The following is a 13069-nucleotide window of genomic DNA, read 5'->3' as shown; positions in this document are numbered from 1 at the left end:
CTGGCAGTCAGTTTAAGACAGCACACCCTTAAACAGTTGTGTTCCTGGACACAGCAAACATGGACATGGCAGACAAATGGAGCAGGCTTAGAGCCCTGCATGCCCAAATGAGAGGTATTCTGGCACTGAAAAAAAGTAACATAAATCTGAATAAACCTCTTTTTCTCTTGCTATGCTTCATTCCCCTAGGCATGACTGCAGTCCCCACTTCTGCTTTAACTTCTTACAATTTGGGCAGGGAAAGAACCATTTCTCAGATTTACTGTTACAGTTTCTCGTCTTCTGAAGCAAACTTGTTTAAATACTCATCATCCTGGCCTGTTCAGCTTTACCATCCTCATTGAAACACTAAAAAACAGATTTCTGAGAATGTCTCTCAAACCACACTATTTGCTGATGTCAATACAAGTGGAATGTAAGGTCATTTGTAATGATCCACTGACTACTCATGGTACACGAAGGACACTGTCTAGACTTGCTTGGTCACAGTAAGCCAAGGTCTGCACCAGGCTCCTTGGATTGATATGTCTTGATGTAACTGCACCAGGCATTAGCATTGTAAATACAAAACCCAAACTACACAACTTTCCATCTCAGTAAAGCAGCCTCCATGAGAAATATAAACGCATTGCTCATGTAAAGACCTTTTCAAATCAGTGAACCATTCCTTCTGCATAACTGACTGCCTTTTCCCCATCCCAGTGCATTAATGTTTCCAACTGCAAAGGAAGCAACATCACCAACTACAAAATGCATGCAGTCTCCTTAAAAGGATTCTTCTAGGAGTTCACTTGTTTGGATTTTTTAACGTGTCTTCATCCTCTCTCTTACTGACACATCAGAGACACCCAGGCTTGCAGGGGCGGGTTCAAAATCACAAGAAAAGAATAATTTAAGTATGATAGTCGTGCCCTTCTGTGCTGTTACTGAAGGCTCAGTTTCAGCAATGCAGATATATGTGCACTACAGCTTAGCAAAATCTTTTCACCCTTCTCCTTTAAAAGGCATCCTAAATAATTAATTTATGCTAATTAACCAAGAGCTAAAGAAACTTTAAAAGAGCAACTAAGGTTACAACACAACGAGAGATTTCCATGGGAACTGTGATGACAAACAGAGAAATTCAATTCAATCAGCCTGGTCTGTTTTAAGGCATTTCTTACATACCTGATAACCTTTGATTCTCTCCATCTCTTTGCTGGCCAGTGGGTTGCTCTTTACCACACAGACCAAGGCTTTCACAGCTGCATACAGCCCTTCCACATCTGATGCCATGGCTACAAGTCCCAAAATAGCAGCAGCCCCACCGATGTATTGCAGTGTTGTGGCAACAGGTTTGGGAACAAATGTTCTTACTCCTGGGCACAGACAGAGAGAATGAATTAAAATAGATTCAAATCGAATTTTTACAAGAAATAATTGTGAAAATATGGAAACAATTTTAATTTTAGCATTGCTTGAATTGTAAAAATAATGTTACTAGAAGAAGTATGACACCTTAGAAGAGGAAGTGAAGGAAATACAGAACAACAGTTTATAACCTAAGGTAACGTAATTGAATATATTTTCACAATGATGAATCATAAACTGAAACAAGCACCCCATGTGAGCAAAACCAGAAAGATAATAACACATCTATAAAATACAAAAACGTTCAATAAATACAGTGCACCATTAACATTCATTATTCACATGATTTATCTTCTAGACCTAAGTTCTTATTGACAAGTAATTAATAACTTTGAAGCATAATAATTCTTTAGTGCTCAGCTCACCTAAATACCCTATCAAAGCTGCACCAATGGAGCGTGCTGGCCCATTCAAATGCCCTGCTGAGTTATGTAGCAGCTTCACAGGCGTGGCATTTTCATGAGAAGAAATTGCCAGCTGAAGGAAACAAGAAAAAAAAAGCAGGGGTTGAAGAGGTTTTTTTAATGCAAGCCTAAAATTCATAACTTACAATTTTTCCTACTGTGATAAGGAACAACATACAACAAACCCAGATTAAGCCTTTCCTCTCAGGAGAGATGCTCCATCCCTCTGATCATCTTAGTGGTTTTCCCTGGACTCACTCCAACAGGTGCATGTCTTTCTTGTGCTGGGACCCCAGAGCTGATGCAGCACTGCAGCTGGGCTCTCACCAGAGCAGAGCAGAGGGGCAGAATCCCCTCCCTCCCCTGCTGCCCACAGGGCTTTGGATGCAGCTCAGGGCATGTCTGGCTTTCTGGGCTGCAAGTGCACATTGCTGGGTGATGTCCAGCTTCTCACCCTCCAGCATTCCCAAGTCCTCCTGGGCAGGGCTGCTCTCCATCTGCTCATCCCCAGCCTGGATTGGTGCCAGGCATTGCTCTGACCCAGGTACAGCACCTTGTGCTTGGTCTGGTTAAACCTCATGAGCTTCCACCTGGCTCACTGCTCTGGGCCCACCTAGCCCAGGAACTCATCCAGTCCCCTCTGGATGGAATCCTGTCCTTGAAGTGTGTCAACAGCACCACTCAGCTTAGTTTCAACAGTGAATGTGCTGAGGGTGGACTTCATCCCTCTCTGTCATTAATGAAGGTATTAAATAATACCGGTCTCCACATGGACTCCTGAGGGACAGCACTTGTCACCAATTTCCATTGGGACTCTGAGCCATTGACCACTACCAGAGGATGCAACTGTCCAGCCACTTCCTTACCCATCTTAACAGCCCACCCACTGAATACATTAATAAAGATTATTATCTCTCTCCAGTTTAGAGAGGAGGCTGTTGTGGGGGACCATGTCAAAGGCTTTATAGCAGTCCAGATAAATGACATCTGTAACATTTCCATTGTCCACTGACGTAGTCACCCCATCACAGAAGGCCCCAAGGTTGGCCAGCTAGTGCCTAGAGAAGCTGCAAATTCTCGGGAAGTATTCAAGGTCAGGCTGGAATGCACTCTGAGCAACCTGTTAAAGTGAAAGGTGTCCTTGCCCACAGGAGGGGGATTGGACTAGATTGTTCCTGTTTGCATTGAGTAAATTGTCTTGAAGTAAGCTAAAAGAAAGGAAAAAGTCATACACATTAACCAAGTGATTTCCCAACATACCTGCTTGGCAATAGCTTTACTATCCAATTTGTTGTAAACTTTCCTTATTTTTGCCACTGTAAATGAAGAAACTGACAGTGCATAGAGACCAAAGGAGACCTTCTCTTCTGGTACCAAAGATACCGGTGATGGATTGATTCCTTCAGACTTTGAATCTTTACCTTAAAGACAAAACAGAAGCTCCCTTCATTAATGGAGTTGCTTTTCTTTTAATTTGAACAGTAAAGCCTTAAGGAATTTATACTGCAGAATAGGTATAGAAAAAAGATTTTGCAAATAGCTGAGATGTGATATTGTCCAGCATAAGGGCTGTAAACTTCCCTTCCCTTCTGAAGGAAAACAAAGCAATCAGCAATTTACGAAATGAAAAAGCATTTCGTAAATCTGCATCTTTGCCTGTGACAACTGCTTTTTACTACAATTTGCTAGGAAAACTGCCTTGGAAAGCTATGAGAGATGCAAGATTAAAGAGAATATGTAATATATATTATATCTATCTATCTTTAGAATTTGGTATCCTTTTTAATTTCACTTTCTATAGATAAACAAAGCATACAGTATGAATAATGACAGCTTTAAACATATCTAACTGGTTTAAAACCAAAGTGAAGAATAAAAGCACTTCTACCATAGCTCAGTACAAGAAATTGGATTTCTATCATCCACTTCAACAGCAGGTACCAATCTTCTTCCTATGAACAGCAAGCTTTTCCTCTCTGCCCCTGCATACTGTCTCACTTCTTCTGCCAGTATGCACACAAAGATCCCAGCACAGATCTGTTTAAAAAGTTACCAGGTGCCACCTGAGCTGCACTTACATGGGACATAAACAGCTTGGAAGCTCCCGACGTAGTTGGGTCCCAGCTCATAAATGGTGCTGACCCCCGGGGCAGGCAGCACTTCCTCCAGGAAGTGTGTGGGGCCCAGGCGCCACACCAGGGAGGAGAGCTGGCGCTGCGCCGGCGGCGTGCCGATGTACGCGTACACCGTGCTGACCACGGGCGGGTTGGCAGAGCCCGAGCCGCTGGGGCTGCTGTGGATGTAGTGAAGCTGTAGGGGAGGAAAACATCGGCAAGTCAGTGAGGGAGGAAGGGTACGGTGACAAGATCAGAAATTCTGTCCAGAAATGGCAAGCCAGGGGAGGCGTCACATGACTGCTGTGTAACGCAGGGTATCGTGACGCCGTACTGAACTAGCCAGGAAGAACACTAAACAGAAAGGAAACGTGAGGACCAGAAGTAGCTATCAAAAGATGAAGATGTGTTCTCCTCCTGTGTTTCCATACGTGAGAATTCTGTGCCTAAAGAGGTTGTATCTTAATTCTAAAGGCAAGGTGCCCAAAGTAGTGTTGTCTCTCCTTTCCCAGTCTTTGGAAATGACACCATTTCAAGCTAAAGTGCAAACACCATGAACATAATTCAGCAGAAGTTTTTAAACAATTAAACAAATACATGAGTAAGATCCTGGTCAATATATAAAGACAATACACAATCTCACAGGCTTTTTTTCTATTTACCCTGTAAAAATTCTGCTAGCAGCTATGAATGTAGACATACATAGCCAGAGAGGGCCAGCTAGACACTCATGTATTACAGCTGTCACTGTAATCACTGACTGAAGTATTCCTCTTGCAAAAGGAATACTGGGAGGTAAACAGTGAAAGTCAACATGCTGTTTGACCTAGTAACAGTACAGGAACATTAGCTAGTTTAGAGCCCACAGCTAGTTATGCTATGACACGTGCCAGGGGTCAAATGATGTTTGGATATCTGTTACAGCTTGGGAATATTTTGTGCTCAGTGGACAGGTCCACAGTGCTCTTCACTGCTCTCTGCAGTTTCTTCCACCTAACAATGAGGTATTGACCTTTGCAAATAAATGTGGTGTTTTCTTGTTGTTTTTTGTTTTGTTGCTTGGGTTGGGGTTTTTTTCTATTCTGTTGAGGGGTTTGTTTCTGGATGGGGTGGTGGTTTATTTTGGGGTTTTTGTAAGGTTTTTTTTATTGCACAAAGAGAAATCACCCAACCAGTATAAATGAGGATTGAAAGATTTATTTTACCTTAACAGTGTTAACAAGCTGTCCATCGAGGTAGAGTGCAGCTGTGCTGTTCTTCAGCATGCCTTTACTCATGACCAGAACTAGGTGATGCCACTGGCCTTCCACAATGAGGTCACCACAGCGGAAACGGGCACAACAGGGAAGAATTTCATAAAATGATGATTCCTCACTGAAGTCATCAACTAAAAGAAAAGCACAAGTTAGTGGGCACCAGCAGAATAGTTATAAGAGCTTAAAAATCTCAGGATATATTCAGACTTTTGACAATTGTATTTTACTTCTCACCTTCTCCCCTCCCTTTGAAATTTTAGCTGGAATTACTAGTTGGCTCAAGTTCTTACTTTCTCATGCTGCCATGCAAGTCACAGGAAGATCTTTTGTTGTTTTCCAAAAGAAGTTTCTACAGCAGCAGTCACCAAGAAACAATAGATGTCTCCCCAAAGCCACAGAGCTATTTTTCACTTTTTTCACACTGTGGAAAGGATGATACCCATACTTCTATACTTTTCATTCCCACTTTTGCCTCACAAAAATGACCCTTAGTCTACTTAAAAGCCATCCCAACAGGAAAAAATAAAATCCCCCAAAGCCCAGGGAATGTTTCAACAGAAACCATCAACTTTTCAGATCCCTGTTCATTCTTTCATACTGAAGGAAAAGAAACCAATAATCCTCTTACCACAACAGCTGCCTGCACAGGGAGAACACTCATTTCTTTAGAAACAGCACAAGGAAAATGTTAAAAGCAGAGTACTTAGAACTAATGTTCAGATACAAAAATAATCTCAGGCTCTTTTTCTCAGCCAAACATCTGAGCACAACTCTTGCTCTCAAGAAGAGCCCTTAAATCACTCCATTTATTCTTACAAGAGACTGTCAGCACTGCCAATCCTTGTGTTATGCACAGCAATTCCAATCTCAGTTCTTCAGGTCCCTACCTGCTCAGCACTCAACAGCACACCATCAGCTATGATTTAGACACAACAGGGTAGCACTTGAGTGAAGCAAAGTGTCCTGGTTCAATTAAAAAAGTCTTTATACTCAGACACTTGCAGATCTTCTCTGACAAAGCCTTTTCAAATCCAATCTGTTTCAGAGAGTTTGATTATAGGTGCTCACTAAACTAAAAATATGAACTATAGCTTCAGTGCAGACTACAGCAATTAGCGTGAAGATAAACTTCCTGCATTCTCTAAGAATTTGATCATCTGAAAAAGAAAGCACTGTCAGTATCTTTGTAGTTTAGGAAGTTTAATTCCTATTTTATATTATGGGTTCTCAGCTCCCGAGTTTCAGGTTTTGAACCTAACTTCTACTAAGAGAGACTGCTGCAGTTAATGACATGAATATCTGCTTACAGATTATTCTTTATTTTCATGGTAACAGTCCACTTAGCTGTTTATGGGAGGTTTTTTTAATAACAACAGTTGTATAAATTCTTTATTAGTGCTACCTATTCAAAAGTAAAGAACAGAAGCAGGAACAGGTTTTTGACAACCATTTGGGTTGATCTGGTGAAGAGCTAAGACTGAAGCAGGCAGAAGGCTGCCCTACTCCTCTCAGCTCCTCCACACACTCAGTGTGTAACAGCCTGTCTAAACAAACCACTTTTGGAGGTTCTGATGGAGAACAAGGCTGGAGACAGCTCATCCTCAAACCCCTAAGTGCACTAATAGCTCCCTCTAGGAAATTTACTGGTATCACCAGCTTCACTTAGATTTTCACTACAGCTCCTGTAATTCCTCCTTTGGTCACAGATACTGAATCAAGATACAAACTGTTTCTGAAAACTCACCACAGCATTAAAGCATGAAGTGAATGACTGATTGCCTTCAAAAAACCCTCCAGTACTGGGACTATCCAGACTGAAAAAGCCTTCAACCTATTAGTTTACTATTTCCAAACTTCTTCAAAGCAAAGTGTTAAAATTTGCACCTCAAGAGATGATGTCTAAAATGAATGAGACAAGGTAAATGAAAGGCAAAACCTTTCAAAATCAATGATGTAACCCTTCCCTGAATACATAAAACCTGGAGTTTTGGCAAAAAAATTTTCTTTTATATAAAAACACCAAATTTTCTTTGGAAATTATAAAAGCTCTATAAATTAATGTTTACATTTTGCATTTTTCCATTGTCAAAATTCATCAGGAACTGGTGAAGCAGCAACAGAAGTTGCAGCATATGCAATTCTTCTGGATATTGGGTTAAAAATAATAAATTGCTGTTGCACCCCTATGATATCACCAGCATTAGCTGATGACATGGCACAACTCTCACCATAATTCTGAAGCAGTTCTTCCTTAGTTGAAACGATCAGTGAGCGGTCCTTTGCCGAGAGGACAATGGCAAGGCAGACGTAATGCTGCTCCGAGGAGTTGGCACGCCGCACTACAGTGAGGAGTCTCACAGGATGGTTATTGGGAGGTGTACTGAAATGTTCAATGCAAAACCAAGTCGAGTAGCTCAAACCAGATGGTGGTGGGAAAAACCTTTCACCTAAAAATAAAAAGAAAGCCCATGACATAGGTGCAGTAGGTAGTACTTAGGATACCTACTTGATTGTGCTCCTTTTTTCATATCAGCTCATCTTATACCAGCTGTGTTTTCTCAGATGCTGAAGAAGCCTCATACATCTAACTCCAGTTAATATCCCAGGATGCTCCCACTAATTCTGTCGTGTTGCATTAAGCCCTCACCTTACTTTTTAGACTTCACAACTTTTTTAACTAAGTGACCATGTTCAGTTAATCCCACAGCACACACACCAGGTTCCTTTAGAGTGAATAACCTACAGCAATATGTAAAAGTGATTGCAAACAATTTAGATAGGTCTTTTGTGATGGTGTGTGCAACTACACCTGTAATAAATGCAGTCAAGGATTCAGAAGAACAAAGTCACAAGTACAGCATTACAATTCATTCCACATTCCCTATGCTCTACACGCTACTACCTCAACTTTTTCCTTAATGCCATCTGGGTTATTATTCTTACACCCTGGTTGATTGCAATTTAACCTTCTACTTTAAGCTTTGCATTTTAAAGCAGTCACACATATATATTGCTTTTCATTGTCTTGGGGGTAACAGAAACACAAACAAAAAAAAAAAAAAAGACACAAGAAGTTCCTGATTGTGCACTCACAATGTCCAACACCATACTATCAGTTCATAGCTAACCAAGAGGTCTAAGAGAACTAAACATCACATACAAAACACTGTTTGTTACTGTGGGAAATACTAAAGGTGAGAAGGCTTTCAGAAAGCTGTGAAAGCAGGCCCCAGAAACAGAAAGAGCAGAAGAATTTAGAATTAGCTGAAACTGCAAAGCTTGAAAGTAGGGAAAGTTACAATAGTACAGCAAGCAAGGACATGAAACAATAGTTTGAATCTTAGATTTGGCTAGGATAGATCTTAAGACTGCAGAAAAATATGCTTAGCAAGAAAGAAAGTTTTAAGCTTAATAATGGAATATTGTTTATCATTAATAGAAAGCATACAAGCAAGCACTGTTTGAAGTGGGTGCACGTGTGCTTTTAGTGATTGGCTAGAACAATTGTCTGTAAACTTTAGCAATACACCGTTGGCTAGAAAGCTTTTTAAATGCCCTGTAACAAAGAAATCTTTGGCCACTGCTGCCAAAGCTGTTGCCATCTTTGAATTGTCTAAAACCTTGTTATGAGGCTGATATCACAATAAAGGCTCGAGGAACTTCTTCCAGTGTTCCTATCCCATTTGTGCAAACCTCCAGCACAAACAGGTGCCCCTAGAGGCAGGGGATTCATTTGAAGACCCCCTCATGGACTGTTTGGAGTCAGTGTTGGAATCTCCAGATAAATAAATTGTACTCCACTGAAGGAAAGAGCCCCTCCTTCTCACCATGGGCTTTGAACAGAGTAAGGTGAGAAGGATTATCTGGAGAACATTAGGGTTGAACAGTGTTTGTCCAAAAAGAAATGGGACATTTTTAACCAGCTTGACACATTTTTACAAGATAAATCCTGTACAGATATCCAGAAAAATGAACTACAAGACTTGCTGACTTGGGTGAATACAAACTTTCAATCCAGAAACCCAAAGTCTGCTTTGACTTATGATTTCTGGGACGTGGTGAACTGGAAACTGTATATTGCCCTCTTTGTTAAGAGATGAGACTGTTGTTAACTTCTTTAGTGTACACGGGGCATTGCTGGATATCTTTCAATAGATTGAACCTGTGGCCTTTCCTAGGCCCAAGACAGAACCTGTGGCCCCCTCTGGGCCCCAGATGGACTTTGCAGCTCCCCCTGTGCCCCTGGTGTCCCAGAGCAGACCTCAAATCCCCTTCTTCCCCTGGGCCCACCTCGGCGTTACCAGTCACGCTGGCGTACTCACCAGTGCCAATTCCGCTCACGACAGCGCCATCGACAAGCCCTGTGGTAACAGCATTGTTTGTAGGTGCATTGTGGGGAGCCAGACTTGGCAAGAACAGGCAGCTGTAAACACAAGACCAGTAACCACTTACACTGACTTCCATAAACTCCAGTGTGAGTTCAAACAAAACGTGGCTTATGAAAATATACCATCAGCACACGTGCTTTGTGACTCTATGGAGTGATGAAAAATAGGAATTAATTTTCAAGATTGCTTATTGTGAGTCTAAATTATCTCTAGCATAAAGAGCTTTGGCAGTGTATGCCTTTGGTGCGAAGGGACAGAGTCATGGCCATGTGGCTCCACAGCCTAAGACGTTCCCTTATAGGCATCTGCATCTTGCAACAGCCTTTGAGTTGGTCTGAAACTTATAAACAGACCAGATCATCTAAACAGTCAAAGGACCTGGGGCAACTGCAGACTTAAGAAAGTATGCTCTAACATCATATTCCACCAACTTAGCTATGTTCAGTCCTTACAAGAGCCACTGATGCTGGGACACAATGGAAATCAATATAAGGAGAAAAGTTCTTTTTTTTTTTTTTTTTTTTTTTTTTAATTTATTGTAGAATCCTTCTTAGTTGGCTTGCTGAAATTACAAGAAGTCACAGCTGCTTTATGTGAGTCACTTCTGGACATGTTACCAGCACCTGCCAATCTCCTGAAGCAAACACAGTGAAAATTCATTTTGCTAGCCTATTTTAAGTTCTTAGGTCCAGACAATTTTCTTTTCTTTTCTCTTATGAAGGATGTAGAACATAGTTTAGAGTAACATTTGTTTAATAAAAAAAAAAAAAACAGTTTGTCACTGACTGTATTGGACATTCAGGCTAGATGGAAAATGGAAGTTCCATCCTTGCTTTGCGGAGCTGAAAATAATGTAGAGAGCAGCAGAGCTCCCAAGTATTCAGGTTTTTCTATTCCATTTCTACAACCAAAAAGACCAAACATTTTCCTTTAACAGATGTTGAGAATGGTGTCATGTTTTCATCTTCTGAATAGTTAAATCGTATTACATGATCCTCATAAAGTGCCTCACTCAGCAGGTGTTTAATTAGAGGGAGAAAAACAAGTGGTGCTAAAAGAAAAAAAATGAGCTAAGCATGATATCCAGGCTATGCCTCCAGTTAGTAATACAGGGTTTTTATCAGTTATTTTAACTCATCACAGCTGCCTTGTCTGCTTTATTTGTATTTCTGATTTGCCCACTTTCACATTTTCATGTTCTTCAGCAATTTTAAGTGGGTCTCAGAATACCTGTGCCATGCAAATGTCACACATAAATCCCAGCAACCCTTCAAGGGTATGCTGGCATTCCTTTGTTTTAAAAGGATGTGAAACCCAGAACTGAGAGGGTCCTATCCATGATACATACTTACTTTCTTTACTTTCACACAGGCAAGCAGGCTTTTTTTTTATCAAGGTATTAACGAATGAGAAAGTGGAGATTTATGTAATTTGAAGCATTCATTTCTCCCCTTTAAAGAGTTTATTTGTTCCTTCCAATCTATTAAAAACTGCAAGCATTCCTTTGGAGAAAAAAAAGGAAGTAAGTGAGCACTGCCCTGTGAGAGAGCACGGCAGGACCTTACCCGAACCCTTCCAGAGACGTGTCAAACTCGATGAAGGCCGGCGTCACCGATGATCCGTGAAGCCTGATATCATGGGGGGTTGTCATGGAGACCAAACACTTGACTCTGGTCAGGGGCACTGTGCTCCCTTCTGCTGGCTTGAGCAGGCTCCTGCTGATCCGATAGTGGCTGTCCTCATGCACGCCGAAGACGCTGTCAGGACCCAGACCTTCCATGGAGGTCACCATGCTATCTACAGGAGAAGCCAAGAAACAACACAGCGTTGCACAAGGGAGGCATTTTCAGGCTGCTTATTTGGACCTTGCAAGTCCAGTGGAATAGCTGGATTGTAAGTCCTAGTTCAGCCTCTCAAAAGATAACGAGCTGGGCAGCATTGCTTTGATCCTAAAAATGCTCAATCAAGGCAGAAAGATGAGCACCCTGTGCAACACGCCAAGGAAAATTTGTGGTAAAGCCAAGAAGCCCCTCCATCACTTAATGCCAGCACAGTGCCCTTTTTGCAGAGACTCCTCTTCAGGATGCATTCCTGCTACCTGACTTCACAGGCAGGGAAAATTCGGCTTCATACTTTTCAGATAGAGTAACTCTGAGCTAGAAGTCTCAGAGCTCTCAGTAAGCAGAACAGCTCAGTAAACTTAGCTTAGGCAATTTGACAGAACTTGTGGTATTCAGAAGGTAGTTTTGCATTCCCTTTCCTAGGCTAAAAACTTTCTAGTCACACATTTTCATTGTTTATTTTTCCCAGTGATAATACCCTAATGCAAAAATATATTTATATAAAAATAAATAAAGCACTGGCCAAGAGATAAATTCAATCTCTTCTTCTCCCTTATTTTAAAATTTACAGAACACAATAATATAACATGAATTAATTTAATTTATTTTGTTCATTTCATGATTTAATGCTTAATCAGTATAATCTAAGATATTTTTGAATTATTTAAAAGGAACCAGAAAGTTTCAACTAAGGTATTTTTAACGATACGTTACAGCCAGCTGTACAATGACCAAGCTGACACACAGAAATAAAACATCTCATACTTTGGAAACTTCTCAACCATTTCTTTCTATTATAATTTACTGAAACTCTCCTATACTACATGGATAGCTATTCCCAAGCTCATGGATAATAATAGAGGATTGAGCAGTTATTTTATCTGACACCTTACAAAGGTGTTAATCTGAACCCATGAGAGATACTACACAGATATGATGATTTCTGATGAGGACATGAAAGTAGCTGAGAAAAAAATAATTTTAAATAATTATAAATGCAGGACCTATTCAAGACTTAAAAACAAACTGCTATCATATTTAACAGTTACTGTTCCTAAAATAAAAACCTGTAATTACCTTGCTAGATATATATTCAATATAAGTATTACATTCCCTCTGGTTTTAGAGCTTTTCCAGTACCACTATTCTGATGATTTCACATTCATACAAAGCTGGAGTAAGGTTAGATTTTTATGTATGCTTGCTTAAAAATTTTAAGTAGGTATGCAATTGGGGGACATAAGCAAAACATTCTTTACACACATTCTTAGCACTTCAGCACTTACTTCTTATTTCTGGTTCAAAACTCAGTGAGCTGGGTTTGTGCACTCTGTACTGTTTCAACAGCTTTTTGTCCCAGGCTCCGCAATTCAAAGGATTTCCCAAACGTAAAAATTCCCTAAAAAAGAGAAGAAAAAAAATTTAGAAGTAATTTTATCTCTTTATTTGCCTATAATGGCACCAAATCTAATAGCACTTAAAAAAATACAGTAATTGCTTGTAATAAGCATAACTTTTAACTAATAAAATAAACCAATGCATAATTATCATTCACAACATATTTGATCCATTCAAAACTAATTTTGGAACACACACTCTCGAAAGTTGACACTATTTTAAACAAGCAATTTTGATAAAGTAATTTATCACAAAACA

At 40.3% G+C, this 13069-nt stretch overlaps 1 protein-coding gene across 8 annotated transcripts in view; it reads right to left on the bottom strand.

Annotated features, from left to right (window-relative positions):
• The window catches only part of WDFY3 (WD repeat and FYVE domain containing 3), a 153114-nt gene that overhangs the window by 46651 nt on the left and 93394 nt on the right, over window positions 1-13069 (bottom strand). For all 8 annotated transcript variants that reach the window (XM_066318052.1, XM_066318045.1, XM_066318048.1 and 5 more), the window contains 9 exons: window positions 12700-12812; window positions 11138-11369; window positions 9507-9607; window positions 7413-7631; window positions 5134-5315; window positions 3893-4124; window positions 3075-3235; window positions 1776-1887; window positions 1168-1358 (listed from right to left, as the gene is read on the bottom strand). In XM_066318052.1, the coding sequence (XP_066174149.1) occupies window positions 1168-1358; window positions 1776-1887; window positions 3075-3235; window positions 3893-4124; window positions 5134-5315; window positions 7413-7631; window positions 9507-9607; window positions 11138-11369; window positions 12700-12812 (1543 nt within the window). The remainder of the gene's footprint in view (window positions 1-1167; window positions 1359-1775; window positions 1888-3074; window positions 3236-3892; window positions 4125-5133; window positions 5316-7412; window positions 7632-9506; window positions 9608-11137; window positions 11370-12699; window positions 12813-13069) is intronic.

The sequence above is a fragment of the Sylvia atricapilla genome, chromosome 4, assembly GCF_009819655.1.
Source record: "Sylvia atricapilla isolate bSylAtr1 chromosome 4, bSylAtr1.pri, whole genome shotgun sequence".
NCBI classification, from domain to species: domain Eukaryota; kingdom Metazoa; phylum Chordata; class Aves; order Passeriformes; family Sylviidae; genus Sylvia; species Sylvia atricapilla.
This window is presented reverse-complemented; position numbering and strand designations above follow the sequence as displayed.